The sequence below is a fragment of the Hipposideros armiger genome, unplaced genomic scaffold, assembly GCF_001890085.2.
Source record: "Hipposideros armiger isolate ML-2016 unplaced genomic scaffold, ASM189008v1 scaffold_1890, whole genome shotgun sequence".
Classification (NCBI taxonomy): Eukaryota; Metazoa; Chordata; class Mammalia; order Chiroptera; family Hipposideridae; genus Hipposideros; species Hipposideros armiger.
Window position 1 is genome coordinate 16,597 of NW_017733240.1, and position 24,749 is coordinate 41,345.

The following is a 24,749-nucleotide window of genomic DNA, read 5'->3' on the forward strand; positions in this document are numbered from 1 at the left end:
ATAGAATTTACTAATTTCAAACAATAGAAAGAAAATAGTATTTTTTTTAAAGAATATATCTTCACCCTGGGACATTTGGAACTTAACAAAATAACAAACATTTGTACCATCAGAGTCCCAGAAAGGGAGAAGGGGGATAGGAAGACTGAAAAAGTATTTGAAAAAATGATGGCTGAGTGACTCCCAAATTTAGTGTAAAGAATACAAGTAAAACCAAAGTTTCAAGGAACTGACAAATACTAAATAGGAAAATTCCCCCAAAATTCACACTTACATAGATAAAAATTAAATTCCTGAAAATTAAAGATGAAAGAAAACATCATGAAAGCAACCACTGAAAAAGGATGTACTACATGTATAGAAATATCAGTTTGAATGATAGCAGTTCTCATCAGAAACACTGAAAGCCAGAAAGTGTCACAGCAACTGTTAAGTGATAAAAGAACTGTCAACAGGAAATCCTGTATCTGGGTAAACTGTCTTTCAGAAGGAAAAATCAACACATTCTCCGATGAAAGAAAACTTGAGAATTTGTTGCTAGCCAAGCTAGCCTTAAAGAATGGTTAAAGTGTATAGCATAGGGAATATAGTTAATAATACTATAATAACTATGTGTGGTATCATGTGGGTGCTAGATTTATCAGGGTGATCACTTCATAAGTTATATAAATGTCTAACCAGTATGTTGTACACCTGAAACTAATATAATATTGTATAATTATTTAAAACATAAAACAATAAACTAGATAAAAAGAATGGTTAAAGATATTTTTGAAACAAACAAAAAAATTTGATAAAAAAAGGAATGTTAGAACATTAGGAAGGAAGAAACAATGAGGAGAGCAAAAATAAAGTAGATTATCTTCATAAGTTTTGAAAATTCATTTGATGGTTGAAATAAAAGTTATAAACTTTCTGATGTGAAGCTCAAGGCAGTGTTATTGCAAACTGGAGGAAAAAGGATCTAAGTGAGGTTTCCACATTTTTTTAAAAGTGTTAAAATGTCGATGTCAGTAGATTGTGATAAAATATTTATGTATATTGTAATATCCAGAGCAACTGCTAAGAAAACTCTACAAAGTGATGTGTTCAAAATGCTACAATTAATCAAGATGGAATCCTAAAAAAATGTTCTCATAACTCACATAGTCTAAAAAAGAGAGAGAGGGAGAGAGAGGAAGAAAAACAAATGAAGGAGAAACAGAGGAAACAAGCAGAAACAAATGGCATACACAAGCCCTAAATGTCAATAACTACTTAAATGTTAATTGTCTAAATTAATTAATTAACAGATTAGAAGTTGAAATTGGCAGAATAGGTTTTTTAAAAAAGACCCAAGTACATGCTGCCTATAAGAAACTCATGTCTGGGCCGGCCATGTGGCTTGTTGGTTAAGAGTTGGCTTGGGAGCACCGGCTCTGAGCAGCAGTGCTATGGTTCGGATCTCACATGAGGGCCAGTGATGCTGTGCCCTCTTCAGCAAAGATGGTGAATGAATGATAGCTCTACCTGGAACTGTGCTGCCATGAGTCGCCGGCGACAGCAGAGGCTGCAACGGAGCTGCAGTGGGCTGCCATGTGCTACTGTGAGTGACTGGCAGCCAGCATGAGTGGCCGGCAGCTGGCATGAGCTGCAGTGAGCTGCTGTGAGCACCCATCCACTGGCCGGCAACCAATTGCCTCACCCAGGAAGAGCGCAATGATCACAATACCAACATGGGCCAGTGAAGCAATGTACTCCAAAACTAGACTGAAGAACAAGAGGACTGCAAATTGTCTGTTTCCTTTCCCCGATTCCCCAACGCTGTTCCCCTCTCCCAATTCTCCAATAAAAAAATCTTAAAAACAAAAACAAAAACAAGAAACTCATGTTAAATAAAATGACATAGGTAAGCGACAAGTAAAAGTATATAAATAAATAAACATATATACTGTTGGTGGTCACCCTCCAAGAATAGGATTGCACCATTCTACCATCTCCACCTCACTCAAGATTTGCAGATGTCAAGAATGATGACATCATATATGCACCAAGAAAGTATAATAAAGTTTATTACTCACATAATGAGACTTTCTAGGAAGAAGAGCAGGCCCCCAAGGATATCTGAAAATGGCATAAGAGAGCAAAGATAGGAGACTAGCTTGGTTTTTGCTGTGGTTAGAAGGAAAGCTGAGATAACATTTCCTTCACATGTTGGGCAAAGATTTCATGATTTGAACTCCTTGCTGAAATTAAATGAGGAAGTGTCAGGGCTTACTTATCAGCTTGTCCAGATGTGAAGCAAAACAAATATGGGTTAAGAACTTGTCAGCATTAAAACACACACACACACACACACACACACACATACACACACACAGAGTCAGACCTTTAAAACATATACATGCAAACATTAAATTTTTAAAAGCAGGAGTAGCTATATTAATATCAAATAAAGTATATTTTAGAACAAATAAAATTACAAGAGGCATTACATAATGAAAAACTGATGAATGCACCAAGATAACATCACAATCCTAAATATGTATGCATCTAACAACATACGCTTTTTTAATGAAAACAAATTTTCAATTGTAGGTGAAAATTTCAACATCCTGCTCTCAGCAATTGATGAAATTATGAGACAGAAAAATCAGTAAGGATAAAGAATATCTGAACACAATCAACCAAGAGGACCTAAATAGAATACTCTTCCTAACAACAGTAGAACACATATTCAAGAGCCAATGAAATATCACCAAAATAGGCCATATCTTGGCCCATAAATGAACAAAAACAAATTTGAAATAAGTGAAATTATACACAGTATGAGTGATTTTCCCAGGCAAACAAATCTGAGGTAGTTCATCACCACTAGACTTGCCTTACAAGAAATGCTGAAAATAGTTCAAGCTAAAATAAAAAGATGCTAATCAGCTACATGAAAACATACAAAAGTATGAAGCACACTGCTAAAGGTAAATATACACTCAGATTTACAAAACCTTAATTTTGAAACAGGATGGTGTGCTAACCACTTTACTATAATAAAAGGGGTAAAGGAAAGAAGTACTAAAAATAGCTACAGCTACTATAATTTGCTAATGAATAAACAATATAAAAAGAGGTTGGTAAATTGTAACATCAAAATACAAAAGAAGGGATTTCTGGTCAAGATGGTGGAGTAGGTAAGGCTACGCTTGCCTCTTCTCACGACCACATCAAAGTTACAAAATTACACCTGAAGTCTAGCTGAAAAGAAGTCCTATAATTAAGGATATATAGAAGAAGCCACCTTGAGAATGGTAGGAAGGGCAGAGACACAGAACGGGCTGGTCCCATACCTGCGTGTGACCATTAAAAATTGGAAGGCATATCTCAGCTGAAGAGATCCCCCACCCAGAGGAGCGAGGGGTCCCAGCCTCACACCAGTCTCCCCAGCCCAGGGCTCCAGTGCCAGGAAGAGAAGTCCCCATAACTTCTGGCTGTGAAAACCAGCAGAGATTGTGGCTAGGTGAGATGGAGAGTGGCTAGAGTCCCAGGTGATCCTCTTAAAGGGCCCATGCACAGACTTGATGATGGACTCACTAGCTCTGGGGTCCAGCACTGGGGCAGCAGCTTGAAAGGCACCAGGGACATACTGGGAGGAACTGAGTTGTCAGGCTTCAGGGCAAGGGCTGGAAAGACAGTTTTCTTTCAGAAAAAAGTACAGCACAATCCATTGTTGCTTTGTTGAGCCTTCCCACTCCCTGTGTGCAGAGGTGGGTGGGTACCATGTTTGAGTCTCCATCCACCAGCTAACACTGTTCCTCTGTCCTGCTCTGGTGATTTCCTGAGATCACACCCCACCCAACTTGTGGGCCTACCCAAGTCTCTTCTACTAGTTTCTCCATATAAATCGTCGGTCTTGGCTCATGCTGTGAACTTCCTTAAAATTTCTCAAAGGTTTACAAAACCCAAACAAGCAGCATCTGCCTTTGGCGTGTCCCATACATCTTGCTGAGAAATTCCAAACCTGGAACAAGAGTCAGCCACCCTCAGTTTGTGGCTTGGCCTCTTGAGGCACCTACTAGCCCAGCACAGGTGGCAGCCATTTGCTGATTGCATTGTGGCTCATGCAGGGTGGTCCCAGGCAGGGTAAACACTGCAGCTGAAATTGGCCTGCTGTTGAATTTCGCCTGCAGTAGGGCCCCCTCAGGAGGCCCTGGGAGTGGCACACCCAGTGGCCAATTTCAGACCAAGCCAGAGCATCACCCATCTGCCTCCAAGGATGACAAACTGAAAGGGCAGACTGAGCAGGCATGAGAGCCCTGCAAAAGTGAAACTTGGCTCTGTAGAGTCAGCTCCTGCAAGTAGCTCCTCTACTGTAGTCATGGTCAGTCCTCACAACCAATGAGCCAGAGGGTGAATCCCTCCCTCCCTGACTTGTAAACAGCAACCAAGGCTCAACTAAAATAAGAGGGCACACACAACCCACACAAAGGGTACACCTGGAGTACTTGGCTCAGGTGACCACGGAGACTTCACCACTTAGCCCCATCAGCACGCTTACTACATAAGGCCACTCTACTAACACCAGGAGACATAGCAGCCCTATCTGGTACATAGAAACAAACACAAGGATGCAGCCAAAATGGGAAGACAAAGAAACACATCCCAAATAATGGAAAAAAACAAAACTGCAGAAAAAGAACTAAACAAAATGCAGACAAGCAATCTATCAGACACAGAGTTCAAAACACTGGTAATAAGGATGCGCAATGATCTCAGGGAGAACATCAACAAGGATATAGGAAACATAAACGTGGAGATAGAAACATTAAAAGAATCAGTCAGAAATAAAGAATACAATAACTGAAATGGGCAATACGTTAGAGGGAATCAACAGTAGATGAGATTAAAGAGGATCAAATCAGCACTTTAGAAGATAAGGTAGCAGAAAACACCCAATCAGAATATCAAAAAGGAAAAAGAATCCAAACAAATGAGGACAGCTTAAAGGGCCTCTGGGACAATATCAAATGTACCAATATTTGTATCATATGGGGCACCAGAAAGAGGAGAGAGAGAAAGGGCTTGAAAACCATTTGAAAAAATAATGATGGAAAACTTCCCTCACCTGGTTGAAGGGAATAGACATAGAAACCCAAGAAGCACAGAGAGTCCCAAACAATATGAATCCTAAGAAGCCTACACCAAGACACATCATAATTAAAATGCCAAAGGTTAAAGACAAAGAGATAATCTTAAAAGAAGCAAGAGAAAATTGGTTAGTTACCTACAAAGGATCTTCCATAAGACTGTCAGCTGATTTCTCAACAGAAACTTTGCAGGTCAGCAGGAGTGGCAGGAAATATTCAAAGTGATGAACAGCAAGGACCTACAATCAAGATTACTCTACCCAGCAAAGTTATCATTTAGAGTCAAAGGACAGATAAAGAGCTTCCTAGGCAAGAAAAAGTTACAGGAGTTCATCACTTCCAAACCAGTATTACAGGAAATGTGAAAGGGACTTCTTTAAGAAGAATAAGAAGAAAAACGATTTAAAAATATGAATAATAAAATGGCAATAATTACATATCTATCAATTACTTTAAATGTAAATGGATTAAATGCTCCAATCAAAAGACAGTAGGGTGGCTGAATGGATAAGAAAACAAGACCCTTAATGTATGCTGCCTACAAGAGAATCACTTAGATTGAAAGACATACAAGACTGAAAGTAAATGGGTGGAAAAATATACTTCATGAAAATAGGAACAAACAAACAAAGCTTAGATAGCAATACTTATACCAGACAAAACAGACTTTAAAACAAAGGTTATATATATCAAGAGACAAAGAAGGACCCAGTAATTCCACTTGTGGGTATTTATCAGAAAAAAACCCCAAAGCACTAATTCGAAAAGTTGTATTCATCCCTATATTCACTGCAGCATTATTTATAATAGCGAAGACATAGAGACGACCTAACTATTCATCAATGGATGAATGGATAAAAAAGAGGTGGTACATATATACATTGGACTATTACTCAGCCATAAAAAGAATGAAAACTTGCCATCTGCAACAACATGGATGAACCTAGAGGATATAATGCTAAGTGAAATAAGTTAGACAGAGAAATACAAATACCATATGACTTCACGTGTATGTGGACCTAAAAACCAAAATAAACAAACAAACAAAACAGGAATAAACTCATAGATACAGAGAACAAACTGATGTTTGCCAGATGGGAGGGGTTTTTTTTTGCAGGGGGTAGTTGAAAAAGGGGAAGGAATTAAGAAATACAAATTGGTTGTTCCAAGTAGTCATAGGCATGTAGGGTACAGCATAGGAAATATAGTCAATAATATTGTAATATCTATGTATGGTGTCAGATGGTTACTAGATTTATTGGGGGTGATAGATGGGAGGGGGTTTGGGGGACAGGGTGAAAAAGTTGAAGGGATTAAGAAGTACAAATTGGGAATATTATGTGCCAACTATAATTTAATACATATATAGTCACGGGATGTGGAGTAGAGTGTGGGAATGGAGTCAATGGAATTGTAATAGGTATGTATGATATCGAGGGTAGGGGGCAGTGGATGGGGGGAAGCGGGGTTATCACTTTGTGAGGGGTGAAAAGGATAACTATTGCATTGTTTTGTACACCTGAAACTAATTTTAAAAAAAGTACAAATTGGTACTTACAAAATAATCATGGGGTTATACAGTAAAGCATAGGGAATATAGTCAATAATATGGTAATAACTGTGTATAGTGCCAGGTGGGTACTAGACTAATCAGGGAGATCACATCTTAAATTTTATAAATGTCGAATCACTATGCTGTACACCTGAAATTGATATAAAATAATGTCAAATGTTAAGTGTAATCCAAAAATTAAAAAGGGGAAAAATGCAAAAAGGAGTATAAAATGGTGGAGCTTCTGGAGGCGATTTAAGTTAACTTGATATCAGCTTAAAATGGACTGTTTTATCTATGAGATATTTTATGTAAATCTCATGGTAACCACTAAGCAAAAAACTAGAAGGCTCTCAAAAGACAAAAAGAAGGGAATCATAGCACACTACTATGAAAAATCTCCAATTCACAAAAACAAGCAGCAAGAGGGAAAAAAGAATAATGAAACAACAAAACAGCTGAAAAGAAATTAGATGGTACTGGTAAGTCCTTACATATCAAAACTACTCTACATGTAAATGGACTGAATTAATCAATCAAAAGGCACAGAGTAGCTGGATAGATAAGAAAAACAAGACCCAACTAAATGCTGCTTACTAGAAACTCACTTGTGCTTTAAGAATACACATAGGTGTAAATTTAAGGAATAGGAAAATATATTCCATGCGAGTAGAAACCAAAAGAAAGCAAAGATACTTATGTCTATATCAGACAAAATAGACTTTAAGCCAAGAACAGTAACAAGAGATAAACAAGATTGTTATATGATGATAAAGGGGTCAATTCATTAAGAAGATAAAACAATCATAAATATAGATACCCAACATTAAATCACCTAAATATATTAAGCAAATATTATCAGACCTTAAGGGGAAAATAGACAGTACAATAATAGTGGGGACTCCAATACTCCCTTTCAACAGTGGATAGATCATTCAGACAGAAAATCAACAAGAAACATTAAATTTGAACCATGCATTAAAGCCAATGAACCTAACAGACACTTAGAGAACATTCTATCCAACATCAGCAGAATATACACTCATCTCAAGTGCACATGGAACATTCTGCAGGATGTGTCATATAATAGGCAGTAAAATGAGTCTTAGCAAATTTAAGAAGACTGAAATCATACCAAGTATTTATTCCAACTACAATGATATGAAACTAGAAGTCAACAACTTGAGGAAAGCTAGAAAACCTACAAAGATGTGGAAATTAACACACTTTTGAACAACCAATGGGTCAAACAAGAAACCAAAAGGGAACTACAAAGGAAAAGTCAAAACAAATCAAAATGGAAACACTACATGTGAAATGCTGCAAAAGCAGTTCTGAAGCAAAGTTTATAGTGACAAATGCATACAAAATAAAATGGTCTAAAATAAACAACCTAACTTTATAACTCAAAAGGGCCTAGAAAAAATAGAGCAGAGTAGGCCTAAAGTTAGTAGAAGGAAGAAAATAACAAAGATCAAAGTAGAAATATATGAAATCAAACCCAGAAAATAATAGAAAAAAAGTCAAAATAAATTCAACAGCACATTAAAAGGATCATTCATCATGTCCAAGTGGGATTTATCCCTGGGATGCAAGAGTGGTCCACCATAAAATAATAAGTGTGATACAATTATTAATAGAATGGAAGATAAAAATCATATTAGTATCTCAATAAATGCAGAAAAGCATTTAACAAAATACAACAACCTTTTATAATAAAAACCCTCAACAAATTGGGTGTAGAAGGAACATACCTCAACATAATAAAAGCCATATATGACAAACACACAGCTAACATTATACTCAGTGGTAAATAATCAAGTTTTTTCTCTAAGATCAGAAATAAGACAAGGGCACCCTCTCTCACCACCTTATTCAATATAGTACAGCAGGTCCTTAAATAATTCCATTTCATGCACCATCATTTTGTTATAATGTTGATGAAAAAAAACGATTCCTGGATGGAGCCACTGTCTGTGTGGAGTTTGCACATTTTTCCCATATCTGTGTGGGTTTCCTCTGGGTATTCCAGTTTCCTCCCACATCCCAAAGATGTGCACATTAGGGTAATTGGCATGTCTAAATTGTCCCAGTACGAGTGAGTGTGGGTGTGTGTGTGTGTGAATGTGCCCAGTGATGGAATGGCGTCCTGTCCAGAGTTAGTTCCCACCTCACACTCTGAGCTGCTGGAAGAGGCTCCAGCCACCCATGACCCTGAACTGGATTAAGCAGGTTTGAAAATAATTCTCTTATTTGTTTATGTTAATCTTTCTTAAATGCATGTAGAGCTCACATTTATTTCAAAGCCTAATATTAGAAGTGTTTTGGGTATTTATGTTCAAACTTAGAAGTTCAATGATGTTTTTGTGACCAGGAATATGCCATAGGAACTTAACTCTTGTTTATATCAATTAGACTATTGTAAAATTGGTTTTGTTATATGTTGTTTCATTTAAAGTCATAGTTTCCAAGAATCTATTGATAACGTTAAGTGAGGTCTTAATGCATTGACAAAGAAGTAAAATATATCCAAATGGAAACAGAAGAGGTAAAATTGCTATGTGCAGATAATATGATCTTATATATAGAAAATCGTAAACAACCCTTCCTTCCCTCCAAAAAACCCTGTTGGAACTAATCAATGAATGCCCTTCAAAAAACAGCCAGGTGTTTCTCCAGCAAAGTGGGTTTATTTGTGAACAACAAAGAATTGCAATTCAGGACATAAGTAATGGCAAACCAAACACAAGTCCAGAGAAGCAAAGGGGAGGAATGTTCTTTTATGGGCTTGGGAAGAGCAGTTGTAAGTGAAGAGTCCATTGAAAGAAATTGAAAGTTCAAAGTATAGTGACTTTTCATTGGCTTAGTTATGGCAGTCTCCCATTGGCCCAGCTGTTACTGGGCAAGGAGGAATCTTTTCTTACTCCTGCTGAAGTAGTAAAGTAGCAACACTTCTTGTCAGAGGTGCAAGGTACATCTCTTACTTTGGGGTCAGTCATGTGCGTTGAGTGACACATGCCTGAAAGTTCTGTCTTCTAGCCTTCTTACTCCATTTTAAATGAGGTTTCTGTTTATTAATTTTTTCACAACAAATGCAGTAAATTTTCATGACATAAATTCAACATAGAGAAGTCAGTTGAATTTCTATACACTAACAACTAAATATCTGAAAAAGAGATAAAGAAAAATATCCCATTGATAATAGCATCAAAAACAATAAAATACATGTACAATAATACCTTGGTTTGCGAGCATGATTATTTCCGGAAACAAGCTACTCATATTGCAAGACATCACTCATTTACCACGTTAAAATGCATTCGAAATGTTTGCTCCTCTTGTGGAACACTTGCAAACCTCGTTACTTGCAATCTAAGGTTTTACTGTACCTAGGAATACATTTAACCAAGGAAGTGAAAGATCTACTCAATGAAAACTACAAGATTTTGATGAAAGAAATTGAAGACAAACAAATGGAAAAATATTCTGTATTTATGAACAGAAAAATTAATATTGTTAAAATTTCCATATTACCCAAAGCGATCTATAGATATTTATGTGAAACCAAAAAGACTCTGAATAGCCAAAGCAATCCTGAGTAAGAACAAAGCCAAAGGAAACATACCTTCTGATTTCAAACTATACCACCAAGCTATAGGAATTTAAATAGTGTGGTACTAGCATAAAAATAGACACATAGAACAATGGAACAGAATCAAGAGCCCAGAAATAACCCCCCACATATACAATCAACTAATATTTGACAAGGGAGCTAAGAACACTCAATTGGTAAAGGATAATCTTTTCAACAAATGATGTTGGGAGAACTGTATAACCACAGGCACAGAAATGAAATTGGACCCTATCTTATCACTCACAAAAATTAACTCAAAATGGATTAAAGACTTAAATGTAACACCTGAAGGAATAAAACTCCTAAAATTAGCTTTGGGGGGGGCCAGCCGAGTGGCATGTTGGTTAGGAATTGGCTTGGGGCGCCAGCTCTGAGCAGCGGGGCCTTGGTTCAGATCCCACATAAAGGCCAGTGATGCTGCGCCCTCTATAGCTAAGATGGTGAACAACAGCTCAACCTGGAGATGGACTGCCGTGAGTCGCTGGCGATGGCGTAGGCCGCAGCCCTGCTGCAGTGGGCTGCCATAAGCTACCATGACTGGCTGGCAGCCAGCTTGAGCAGCCATGAACTGCTGTGAGTGGCCATCCAATGGCCAGAGAGTGACTGCTTCACCCAGGAAGAGCTCAGTGATAACACCAACATGGGCCAGTAAAGCGACATCCTCCACAACTAGACTGAAGAACAAAAGGACAGCTTCTTGTCTGTTCCCCTTCTTTAATTCCCCAATGCTGTTGTCCTCCCCAATAAAATCTTTAAAAAAACAACACAGGGAAGAAGCTCCTTGGCAATGATTTTTGGATCAACCCCAAAAGTCCAAGCAACCAAAGCAAAAATCAACAAGTGGGACTACATCAAACTAAAAACTTTTGCATGGCAAAGGAAACCATTAACAAAATGAAAAGACAACCTATAGAATGTGAGAAAATATTTTGAAACTATATATCAGATAAAGGAGTCATATTTAGAATATATAAAGAACTCATACAACTCAACACCAAAAAACAAACAATCCAATTTTTAAAAATGGACAGAAGACCTGAACAAACACTTCTCTCAAGAAAACAGATGGCCTGCAGATATATGAAAATATGCTCAATTTCACGAGCTATAAGGGAAATGCCAATCAAAACCACAATAATATACCACCTCAAATCTGTTAGAATGGCTATCATCAACAAGACAAATAATAACAAGTGTTGGAGAGGATGTGGAGAAAAAGGAACCCTCATACACTGTTGGTGGGAATGACAATTTGTACAGCCACTATTGAAAACAGTATGGAGGTTCCTCAAAAAATTAAGAATAGAGCTGCAATATGACCCAGTAATCCCTTTTCTGGGTATCTACCAAAAAAATTTTTTTGAAACATTTGTTCATAAAGAAATATATATATCAATGTTCATTGCAGCATTATTCATGTGGCCAAGGCATGAAAAACTTAAGTGTGCTTCGATAGATGACTGGATAAAGATGTAGTGCATATATTGTATATAATAGAATGCTACCTGGCCATTTGTAAGTCTTCTTGAGAGAAGTGTCTGTTCAGGTCTTCTGCCCATTTTTAAAATTGGGTTGTTTGTTTTTGATGTTGAGTTGTATGATTTCTTTGTATATTCTAGATATTACTCCCTTATCTGATATATAGTTTGAAAAAATGAAATACTGCCACTTGCAACAACATGGATGTATCTTGAGAACATCATTCTACATGAAGTAAGTCAAGTCAAATGGAAGAGACAAGGACCATATGAGTTCACTCTTATGTGGAATATAAAACAGAAAGCAATAAATGGACAAACAAAATAAACAAACAAACAGCCCCACCGAAAAAACCTCATAAATACAGATAATAGTATGGTGGTTACCAGAAGGGAAGGGAGGTAGGGGAAAGTAGAAGAGACTAAAAGGGATCAAATGTATGATGACAAAAGGAGACTTAACTTTGGGAGTTGAATACACAATGCAATGTACAAATGATGTATTTTAGAATTATACACGTGAAACTTATATAATCTCATTAAACAATTGTCACCCCAATAAATTTAATAAAATTAATTTTAAAAATTGTGTATTGGAGAGTAAAAGAAGTCAATCTTAAAAGGCTATATACTGTATGATTACAAGTATATAACAATTGTGGAAAAGGAAACACTATGGAGACAGTAAAAAGATCACTGGTTGTCAGAGATTTATCGGGGAGGAATAAATAAGTCAATTTTTCCTCAAAAAAACCTGCTCAATCAAATAAAGACTAAACAAAAATACCATCAACATACTCTTACTATACAATTCAGCAATTGCACTCCTGAGCACTTACCCTAGATAAATAAAAACTTATGCGTATACAAAGACCTGTACACAAATGTTCACTAAAGCCTTATCTGTAAAAGCCAAACCTGGAAACAACCCCAAAGTCTTTCAGTGAATGGCTAAACAATCTTGGTATATCCATACCATGGAATACTGCTCAGCAATAAAAGAGAACAAGCTATTGATACAGGCAACTCAAGGGCATGGTGTTCAGTGGAAAAGCCAAACTCAAAGGTCATGTATTGTATAATTGTGTTTATGTAGCATTCTAGACAAGATGAAATTATGGAAATGGAGAAGAGATGAATGGTTGCCAGGGCTTGGGGGGCAAGGAGGGGAGTAACGGGGTCAATGTGACTATAAAGAGGGAGATCTCAGTGGTCACAGGCTAGGTCTACACCCTGATGTTGATGTCATGGTGGTTACATAAATCTACAAGTAAAATGACACAGAACTATACACATGAGGCAGAATAAATAAACAGAGTAAGATCTAATGTCCTGACTAAATGACCTAAGATTTTTTTAAAAACTGGTCATTCAACAAATAGTTCAGAAAGTCCCAGGTGGTTCTACCAGACAACAAAGTTATGATTTCTCTGAAATAGCAACTCACCTGACACCTGTAGCTCCCAGATGGCCTCCTGGTCATTATTCTGGGATCTGAACCAGCATCCATAGAGACCAGTGTCGGAGAGAGTGACCTTCTTCAGTCTCAGGGAGACACGCCCCTCCGCTATGGAGTCCTTCAGTAATTCAGTCCTCCCTTGATAGGCCGGCATCTGCATATGGTGCTCGTCTTTCCCCTCTCTGTACAGGTGCACCACAGCCCGGAACTCATCTCTGAAGAATCGCACTTCCATGGCCTCCGCGCTTGTCTTAGGAGAGAGGAAGCATGAGAACACTGCATCTTCCCCAACCACAACCTGGACGGGCTTGTCTGGTCCCATCACCTGCCACTGGCCTGTGGAAGGAAGCACAAGAGATAACTGAGCGAAAACCCTGTCAGTGTGTCCTAGTCATGGCCAGAGTATTCCCAGGGGTGTGACATCCATCGTTATCTCCTTTCCAAACCCAGTGACCTTCATCTATACATCCCTTACACTTGACAGAGCACTTCCACATCTGCTACTTCATTCTGTCTTCACAAACATCCCAACAGGGATATGTTATTGATATTCCCATTTTCAATATAAGAACACAATGTCTCAGAGAGACTACGTAAGTTAATGAGGGGCATGAGAGCACTTTCCAAATGCTGACCTCTGATGGGAGGAGAATCCATATCCACATTCTCTCCTCCCTGCGCATCTGCATCACCGCACACTCACAACAGCCCCTTTTCATTTTCTTTGCTAAAAACTAAATATGACCCATTGTCCAGAAGGGGAGTATTAACAATAAAGTCTCCAGTTTGGGGCAATTGTATCTTTCAAGCAGATGCTTACATCTTGTAAATGTTTCATGGGTACAAGAAAGGAATGTCTTTGTCCATAGGTTAAACCTTTACTTGAACTTCCTTATTTTATTTATCTATTTGTTTTGCAAAATTCTGAGAGACATATAACACTGTGACAAGGAGAGTTTGCAATTTTAACATCATAGATTTGCTCTCCAGCAAATTCATGCTGACTCTCATTTCCATGGAGTGTGCTTTCTTACTTGTGTAACAATTTCTTTTCTCCACTTTGTAATGTTGGCCTGAACGAAGCTTCATTCAGCTTTACCAACAGGTGTTACCTTTCATTTGTTACTATTTTCTGGGTGCAGCTTTGCCCTCATTTTCATTTTGAAACTTTCTTCATCATCTTGTTTGGAATGTGTATTTGTTTTCTGTGAGTCTCCGCTGCATGACTATCAGCTCTGTGGGGACATGGCCTGTCTGTTTGCTCAGTACAGCACCCCCCAGGCCAAGCACGGTGTTCGGCTCGGAGCATGGGCTCCACAGAAAGCAGTTCCATTATGAATGATGAGCACCTTTTTCTTTGCCCACTTGCTCATTTGCTAAGATCATGTCAGTAATTTTCCTGCTGTAAATCACACTAATCATTTGTAATGATTAGATTTCTTCACAGAAATCACAAACTATGAACACTCACTCCCTTTATCTTCTCGAACACACCTCTCTGATCTGGAACGTCCCTTGATTAATTCACATGTATGCATATTTGATATGTGCATAGATGGGTGTGGTGGGGTGTGAATACTCTTCAGAGAGAAGTGGTCACAGTGTAAATTTCCTTTTCAAGCTCTGTCAAATTCACAAAGAGGTCACTTATTTTCAATTAAGTGAATATTTCTATTTTAGCACCCACTATTTCTTACTTTAAATATGTTTTATACATCTTTCTGAAAGGTATTTCACTCATGCATTTTGAAGGAGTATCTTATGATATAAAATGTGACTTTGCAGCAGGATCTCTGTTCAGCCACTGACTTGGCCTAGCAGACGCTGAATGCTGCCCCTCACCCCACTGTGAGTCCTCCTGCAGTGGGCTGGGCACATCCCTGCCCTCTGACAGCCCCACCCAGGAGCCTGGCCTCTGTTCCCTGCTGAGGGCTTTCTCTGCTCTTTGGAACCTGCTCAGTCTGGTGCAGGGCAGCCCAGAAGTGCTGAGAATTTAACAGTAGTGGGGGTGCAAGTCCCCAGTGGGGGCAAGAGGCAGTGGATGTCAGAATGATTCTGGGTTGTCATCTTGTGGCCTCTCAGAAGGTGTTTCCATGTCAGTAACCAGCTCACTGGTATACCCTGTTTTGGTTTTCCTCCACTGCAGCTTCAAGCTCTCAATAATCTTCCTTTTGTTCTCACAATTACCTCTTTATTAGCCCACCTGCACTCAGACCCTTGTTCCTGGTCTGCTTTGGGGGCTCAGCCTAGGTCAGCTGGGCTGCTGCTGCTGTGCCTTTAGGGCTGTGGGGGCTCTCGAGCTGAGGGAACCTTTTCTTGGACTTTCTCTGTTCCTTTGACCAGCCCTTATTGCTGCTGTCATTTTCCTTGCCTACGGCAGCTCTTGAACCCTTTACTCATCCTTCCCCCGGGGACCAGTGAGGAAAAACTGTGTGTCCATGAACACAGGCTCTGTGCTAATGGAACGCTGTGCTCTGCTCTACATGCAGCAACTCATGTGATCTTCACAGCAGCCTGATCAGGGTGTGATGCCATCTCTTGTCACAGGGAGCACACTGACACCTGGTGGAGTTATGGGCCACATAGTTCATAAGCAGAGGAAATGAGGGTTTAAAATAAAGTCTTTCTGCCCCCGAGGTCATTTCCATGACACCCTGCTGCTTCTCCAGAAAACAGAGCAGTCAAAGAAACTCATTAGAAAATGGATGAGAATGAACTTCAGTGAGAGGCTGTCCTGTGAAGAAGACAGATGGGTTTTGCTGTGGAAACATGGAGCATGATTTGATTGCCCTCATTTCTCTCTTCTTTTCCATGATCTACACAACAGACATAGCAGATGAGTGACAGAATGAACTTGTGCAGACTGGACCTTGTAGACTGGACACTGCCTGTCCAGAGACAGGGGTCCACTCCAGCCTCCAGCTTCCTCTCTGTACCTTCTTCAGTTACTCAACATCCTACACACCAGCCTTTGTGTCAGTCATAACAAGAAGAAAGAGAAGTGGACTTTCTCTCAGACTATGGCAGGTTACAACTTAGTCCTCACTCACAGATCAGGACACCTTCCCCCACCCTCAGGTCACACACCACAGGTGTTTCCCACTCAGCATGTCCACAGCTGGACCGTTATCTTTTCCCAAAACATCCTAATCAGTGTCTCCTTCTACCCCAGCACCCATGTCAGAAAGCTGGTGCCCTAGTAGAGACTCCCTGCCTAAACGCGACAGCCCACCTGGAACAAACATTTAATTTATTCATCTTCACATTCTTGCTGTGTCCCCTCCCCACTACTGGGACTCCTCTTCAGCACTCTTTGCCATGAGTTCTGGGATGTTTTCACAGTTTGCACAGTGCCCGAGACCTTCACACTGAACCCTGCTTCCCACAGCCCCTGGCGTTGATAGATGTCAGCCTGGGGCAGGAGTCGGGGAAATGCAAGCAAGAAAGATGCCCCACCCCAATATGCTGCAATCTTATGACTAAAGAGCTCAAATGTTAACCAACAAGAAGAGAGGCAGAGAGAGTCCAGTGTGGAGGCTTACCTGACCCCAGTCCGAAGAGGCTGAGAAGCAAGGTGAGCATGAGGACCACAAGGGCCATGAGTGCGTCTACAGGCCGATCTCACGCTATGGAAACAGACGACAGCAGGGACAGGAGAATGGTCTAATTAGAGAGAAGAGGGGTCAGCCCAGCTTCTGAGCTGAGGAGCCATGAAGAGGACGAGCTTGCACTGATGGCAAGCTGCACTATTCTTCTCAGAGTCACCTGGCATAGACATGGCCCTGTGTGTTAGGGGAGAGGGGACTCTGCACTCTGAATCACTGCATTTATTGGCCGGCCATAAACATCCCTCTCAGAACAAGGAAGCAATGATAGAGAAGGGCATGGGGCACACTGGGAGGGGTTTGTCCTCTGTCAAGACTGTGCCCTGGGTGGGTGACTCAGGAACATCAGGGGCACAAATATCTTAAGGTCCAATCTGGCACGTAGAACTGTATGGGCGGGGGGATTCTAGTTTTTAAAAAGGAGGTTGTCCCAGCAGAGGGTAGCAGGTTATACAGAAAATAGGTGCCATTCCACAAGGAGTAACCAAGAGCAGGTGAGGTGGATGTTTCTTAGCACAGCCTGAGGTAATCCTGCCCTCACTCACTTTCTTGAGTCCAAGACTAGGACTCAGGTCATGAAGCAAGATGGGAAGTACTTGCCAGAACAAGACAGGACCTTAATCTCCAAGGATCCAAGGTATTGGGAAATGACCAGAATATGTCAGGCCTGAGGAAAAGGTGAAGAACCACTCACTCAGTCATTCATTTAGACCCTAAGCCAGGGCACCCACAATTACAGGTTATGCAACCTTTTCAGAACATGGAAATTCACAAAGTGATCACTTACTGACCAGAATGCAAGTTTCCAGAAACGCCATGACAAAAAACAAACAAAACAAAAGAAACACATTTTCTAACCATAATAAAGTTAATAGAAAAAGAAAAACAATTTTATATCTAGGAAACCCTATATATTTAGAAATTGTTAACAACACAATGTTAAATAACCCATGGGTGCAAAAAGGAATCACAATAAAAGTTAGGAAATATTTAGAATAAAATTTGATTGAAGATACCACTTTGCTAATAATTGTCACGTCAATAAACTATAATTAGAAACAGAAAAAAAATTTTACTACAGTTTTTGCCTTTCTTAAAAATAAAAAAGAAAAGAAAAAGAAAAAAAAACACATTTAGCCTAAAATTCAAAACATATACAACAACAAATGGTGGCAAAGATGTGGAGTAACAGAAACTTCCCCGGTACTGCCATTTTGGAAGACAGTTTAGCAGTTTCTTACAAAACGAAGCATACTCTTGCCATACAACCCAGCAATTGCACTCTACAGTATTTGCCCAAACGAACTGAAACCTTATGTTCACACGAAAACCTGCACACAAATGCTTATAGCACCTTTATTTCATGATTGCCAAAACTTGGAAGCAGCCAAGATGTCCTTCAAGAGATGAATGGATCAACAAACTCAGGTATATCCATAGAAAGGAATACTATTCAGTATTAAAGGAAATGAGCTATCAAGTCACAAAAAGATATAGAGGAACCTTAAGTGAATACTGGTGAGTGAGTGAAGCCAGTGTGAGAAGCCTACATAACTGTATGATTCCTTTATATGAATTTATCAGAAAGGTAAAACCATGGAGAGAGCAAAATGTTTTGTGGTTGTCAGGGTTTGGGAGGGAGAGGGAATGCGAGAGGGACTAATTATCGGAGTCCAAGGTACTTTTAAGGCATTGAAAGTATATATTCTCTATGGCACTAAAATCATGGATCATGTCATTATTCATGTGTTCAAACCCATAGCACGTACACCACCAAGAGCGAACTGTAATGTAAACTGTAATGTAATGGATTTGGGGTGACAATGATGTGTCAATGCAGGTTCATCAGTTGTAACAAACGTGCCACTCTTCATGCTATAGGACGCTGGGCATCATGTTTGTGTGCTGTGGGTTGAGAGGGCTATATGGAAACTGTACTTTACACTCACTTTACACTATTTTTTTTAAAGAGTAAAGATGGTACCTAAAGGATGTTGTTCAGGAAATTCTATCCCTAAGACCAACCACGTTTCCCTTTTGCTGTTGTTGTTGACTTATTTATTTATTTATTTATTTTTAACTTCTTTTTTTTTAAGATTTTATTGGGGAGTTGGGGGAGGGGAACAGCATTGGGGAATTGGGGAAGGGGCATAGACAAGTTGCTGTCCTTTTGTGCTTCAGTCTAGTTGTGGAGGATGTCGCTTCACTAGCCCATGTTGGTATTATGATCATTGCGCTCTTCCCTGCTGAGGCAGACTGGTCGCTGGCAATCAGACCACCACTCATGGTGGCTCTTGGCGGCTCTTGCTGGCTGCCAGCCACTCACAGTAGCTCAGGGCAGCCCAATGCAGGAGGGGCTGCAGCCTACACTGTCGCTGGTGACTCATGGCAGCCCATCTCCAGGTAGAGCTATTGTTCACCATCTTAGCTATAGAGGGTGCAGCATCACTGGCCCATGTGGGATCCAAACTGGTGGCCCTGCTGCTCAGAGCTCGCGCTCCCAAGCCAACACTTAACCAACTGAGCCTGTCGGCCGTCCCAACATATTTATTTTTAAAAACAGCTTTGTTGAGGTATAATGGACATAAAATAAACTGCACATATGTAAATTATTTAATTGATATGTTTTGATTTATGTGTTTCCCACTAAACCATCACCATTAGGAAGACAGTGAACATTTCTGCACTGTAAGAGCATTCTTGTTCTTGACTGTAATCCCTTCTATCTTACTGTCCCCTCCTAGCGACCATTGATGTGCTTTCTGTCAGTGGGGATCCATTTGCACTTTCTAGACTTTTATATAAGTAATGTCACACAGTATGCATTCTTTTTTATGGTTTGTTTGTTTATTTGTTTTCTGGTCTGGCTCCTTTCACTTGGAATAATTATTTTGGATTCATTGTTGTGCATGTATCAATATTTCATTCTTTTTAATTGCTGAGTAGTATTTCATTCCATGGATATACCACAATTTGTTTATCTAGTCTTCTGTTGATAACATCTGGATCATTTACAACTTTTCATTACTTAAATAAAGGCGCTGTGAACATTCATGTGCAAATTTGTAGAGGGATGTATTTTCTTTTCTATTGGACAAAATACTTAGCATGAAATTGTAGGATCACATGGTAAGGGACTGTTTGCATTTTAAAGAAACTGCCAAATTGTCTTCCGAAGTTATTGTACCATTTTATCTCCCCACCAGCTGTGTATGAGACTTTCAGTCCCTCCACAGCTTCATAAACACTTGGTATGATCAGTCTTTTTAATTTTACTCTAATATGTGGTAATAGTGTCTCCTTGTGGTTTTAATTTGCATTTTCTTACTGCCTAAGGTTGTGTGGGTTCACTAGCCATCTGTATATATTATTTGCTGAAAGATTTATTACTGACTGATGTTGAATATGTCAAGTGTTCTTTTGCTGCATCTGTTGAGATAATCATATGGTTTTCTTTCTTAGTTTGTTAATGTGGTGAATTACACTGCTTGAATATTAAAACATTCCTTCACTACTGAGATAGACACATTTGGCAGTAATGTATTATACTTGTAAATGTTGTTGAATTCAATTTGCTAAATTTTTATTTAAATTTTTGCAACTATATTCTTGAAGGATAAGAATTGGTACTTTTCTTTTATGTTTTTCTAATATGTTTGTCTGCTTTAGGTATCGCGGTCATGTTGGCTTTATAGAATGAATTGAGAAATTGTCCTTCCTCATCAATTCTTTGGGCTTGGCACAGAACCGTGAAGAACTGTTCCACAGGTGATTTGGAATAGAGAAAAATGATTTAATATGGAATAAATAAACAGAGATCAATTTTGGAAAAGTTTAATATACAAAACACATCGTCCACTGATACCAGGCCACTGACAATGTTTGACATTCACTGTCTCTGGTCTTCACTCAACCCTGAGGTGGGAATTCTTGTCCCTGTTTTACAGGTGAGGAGCCTGAGAGTTTGTTACTTGTCAAAGGTCCTTTGGCTGCAGAATTTGCACAAACCAAATGCACCATCAGCCTCCTTCCCTCCCTGCCTCAGGGCAGCCATGACCCCTGACCCCACATGAATGGGCCAGCCTGCCTCATCTGGAAGCCATGTTGCTATCTACTGCAGAGCTCTGGAACCTGAGAGGAAGCTCAGTGTCCTGAGAGAAAGTGTGAGGTGTGATTCCTTCTGGACATCATGCTGACAGGAAGGGCGTTGTCATCTGTGGATCGGGCTCAAGGTTGTGTGTGTCAGAAGTTCTTCTTTTCTGATTCCTGGGACACTGGGCAGATCAATATGGAGGTCACGTTTTCCTCATCACTCACATGATGTTGGATGTAGGGTCTCAATAACCCTTCAAACTGACGTGTCAGGGTGTAAATGTGGGACTGATCATTTACACTGAAGAAGGAGATGGCTCCACCCTCATAGTCTAGAAGGACCCTAACTCGTGTAGGAGGTGTTTTCAGAGAAAGGTTGATTCTACAGGGGGTTAATGTGAGATACTGTTGTTCTCTTGTCAGTCTGAGCACCCAGTACCCATAGTTGGGAGACAAAGTCACAGGTACCACTTTCCTGTTCACATCGTCCCAGCACACTCCCACACCCCACATTTCATTGTGTCCCACGTCCACTTCCCAGTAATGTTTTCCTGCCTGGAATCCCTGAGAAGCCACCACACACTTCCATGCAAATCTCTTGTCCGAGTCGGTCACCACCTGTGGAATGTTCCTATAGCGCACAGCTATCAGATCAGAAATGTAGAGCTGGGGGTGAGCTGTCTCTGGGTCCAGGGTCACCTCCACTGGGGCATGGTGAGGGAGAGAGAGCATGAGTTACTTGAGGAGGTACCTGGGCTGGATGTAGATGCCACCCCCTCCCCCTGCAGAGTGTCTCAGGGTGGGATCAGGTCAGGTCCTAGAGCCAGAGGCTCCGTCAGACACTGATCCCTGCCCCTTCTTCATCTCCACTGGGGCCCCAGGCCTCACCAATGCCTGGAGATGCCCAACTGTGAGGTCCTAGCTCCTGTATATCACGCCAGCCCTACCACTGTACCTCCACATCAGTCCACTGCTTCACTTTGTGAGACCTTGATTGTCCCTTGTAACCAGCTTGCTCCCATTCTGAGTCCTGCCCAACTTCCCCTCAGTCCATCCCCTTGGCCAGTCACCAGTGCCCTCAGTTCCCTGGAGCTTAGCCTTTGACCCCTACCCGGGCTAACCCAGCCCCCTGCCCTCTCCCCTCCTAGTCCTGGGCCAAGAAATGAGTCTGGGGAAGCTGCCCCCTGGGGTGGAGCTGGGCCTCACAGATTTATAATCTGCAGTCAAGTGTGTCTCAGTGTTCCTGTTCCCCATATCTGTCTATGGTCAGCTCCCTCTCCCATGCCCACCCGTGGCTCTGTCCACTGTCACCCCTCCAGTCATTCGTACCTGCGTGTTTCCAGGCCTCTCTCAGTTCTGAAAACAAGCAGAGCAGGAGGGTCAGTGCTCACATGGAGAACAGGAAGCAGGGAGACAGAACACCAAGGGTGGTTAACCTTTGTGGGTGTCACGGGTCCACCAGAGATCTACTGAAGGCCATGGGGTTCTCTACAAACACATCTCCCCCAGCATCTGCAGACTGTTTCAGGGTCCCCTTCACAAGCTTGTCTCTGCAGAGACCCATGGCCTCAGGGTCTCAAGATTCATAAACTAGGGACTTGAAAGGAGAGATAATGGAGGTGGAGGGAATAGCTTCTCTCACCTGCAACTCTATGCTCCCTTCTCCAGTCTGAAAACCTAAAACACAGAAGAAGGGGAGAGTGTGAGAGGAAAGCTCTACAAGACTCTTACTCAGTTGCTGATGTTTCCATGACACAAAAGGCAGAATATCCTGGGCTGATACAAGCCTGGAAGTCTTGTCTCCAAGTATCAAGTCAGGCAAGAGGTTGAGGGAGACGCCCCACAGGCTCTTTCTCATTCTGGTCCACACCCTCAGAGAGTTCACGAAATCTTTGGTTTCTCACCCCACAGAATGTACCAATAGAGAAAATGTGAGACAATTTTACGGGGTTTCAGCATCCCAATGTGCACCCCCCTACCTGTCTGAGGATCAGTTCATTAGTCAATGTGTGGGGGTGTTGAACCAGCTGCCCTCATTGGCCTGACCATGCTTCCCGTCCAGTCTGGAGCCAACAGCGCACCCAGGTGGCTCAAACCGTGGAATAGGAGGAGCCCAGGAAAACTGTGGGGAAGACTCAGAACATGACAAGACACTTACCCAATTCTGCCTGCGTTTTCCCTGAAACAGAAATAGAATATTCAGTGGTGGACAGATGAATGTGGACAGCCCTGGCTCATTGCTCAGAGGGACGAGCTGTGGTGAATGAGGGGGGCTCTTCTAGAATTCTCTTTTTGTACCTCCATCCCCACACCCCTGTAGTGAACATCTGTATCTTGGGTGAAGGAAGAGATCAAGATTGGTCATGCTGAAGGCAGGGGCTGACATCTGGCATCCTGTGGAGGTGGAGATGGAGGTTATCAGGGAGAAGGGAAGGTGGGGTGCAAGAGAACCTGGAGTGAAGGTGGGATCATGGCACACATTCTCAAGGGGCAGTGTCATCTCCAAGGAGGAAAAACTAGTACTTCTTGGGGTAAAATCTCTTACCAAAACTGAATATTATTTTATCTTGCCTTCACTTCTATTTCTTCTGCTATGAAGTCTTTTCAAGAACACTGAAAATGTTTTTACTGGAGTCTTGATGATGTTAGGGATTTATGTCATCCCCACAGGTAGTGAAAATAATTCTTCCCCTAATTCTGTGCCCTCTCTGAGGAAGATGGGCTTGGTGGGGCTGGCATTTCCTAAGGGAGCCCTTTCCGGCCATCCTGGAGTGGGGCGAGGACTGTGGTCTCTATGGCCCAGGTAATGGGGCCCTGAGCCTGGGCTGAAATAACAGACCCAGGAGGTGTGTGGAGCACCCCTGATCCCAGCCCTGCTGGATGCATGAATAAGCCACGGGCCCCTGCTTCCCTCCCTCACTTACCCTTCAATGTGCAGAAGTAAACTGTCAGGCCAATGACACCAACACACAGGACAGAGAGGAATGCTCCCATTAAAATAAATCGCATGCGCCAGGGTATGGACTGGAAAATCGCCTCTGAAAAACAGTTCCACAGACCCCTCAGTGACTACTGAACAGTAAAAGCAGTTTGATTCTCATTTAAGGGATCATCTCATACCCCAGCATTGAAAAGATAGTTTTCTATCATTTCTCCTACATGTTTAAAGTGTTGTGCTTCTTCATAATTCTTGCTCCTCTGGACTTTATGTTTGCATATAAAATGAGGTAGAAGTTCAATTTCACTTTCTTCTAAACAGATAACAACTGTGCTGGCATCATTTCTTTGAATGGACTTTCCTTCACCTGCTATTACATGCAATGTCACTTCTATTTTATACATCTTCATAGGACTTTGAAAACATTATATCAGATATATAAAACTTCATTAAAAGACACTAAGAACAATTAAAATAAGCAGAGATATGTAACTTCTTACAGGTAACAAGAGGCAATATTTTAAAGATACCATTTATTTCTCAATTGATCTATATATTCCACATAACTCGACTGAAAATCTCAATAGTTTTCTTAGAACTAGACAAGTTGATTCCAAATTTATGTGCATGTACCTGTGAAAGTTTGTAAATATTCAACGTGTGTGTCAAAATAATGACTTTTTTGGGTGAACTCTTATAAGAATGTCTATTATAGTAGATCAGGAATGTTAATTTGTATATCAAATATTCTACAATCTTACTAATTATGTCTACTTATTTAATCAGTTTTAAAACTCACAGTATTTCAATTTATCCCTATATTTCTATTGATATTTGCTTTATATATGTTGAGATATACTATAAAGTGCAT

General features: G+C 40.6%; 2 protein-coding genes across 2 annotated transcripts in view; both read right to left on the minus strand.

Moving 5' to 3' along the window:
• The window catches only part of LOC109378346 (butyrophilin-like protein 3), a gene marked incomplete at its 3' end in the record, with an annotated part of 24,242 nt that extends 7,399 nt beyond the window's left edge, over positions 1-16,843 (minus strand). Inside the window, exons 1-2 of the mRNA XM_019634761.1 lie at positions 16,786-16,843; positions 13,232-13,579 (exon numbers count right to left, since the gene is read on the minus strand). Coding sequence (XP_019490306.1) covers positions 13,232-13,579; positions 16,786-16,843 — 406 coding nt within the window. The remainder of the gene's footprint in view (positions 1-13,231; positions 13,580-16,785) is intronic.
• Positions 16,844-21,090: 4,247 nt separating this feature from the next.
• On the minus strand, positions 21,091-22,617 carry LOC109378347 (butyrophilin-like protein 8; the record flags this gene model as incomplete). The annotated part of the gene is made up of 3 exons (XM_019634763.1): positions 21,091-21,644; positions 22,270-22,296; positions 22,583-22,617. Coding segments are annotated over 3 exons (616 nt in total), but the record flags the coding sequence as incomplete, so codon positions are not given.
• Positions 22,618-24,749: the final 2,132 nt, after the last annotated feature.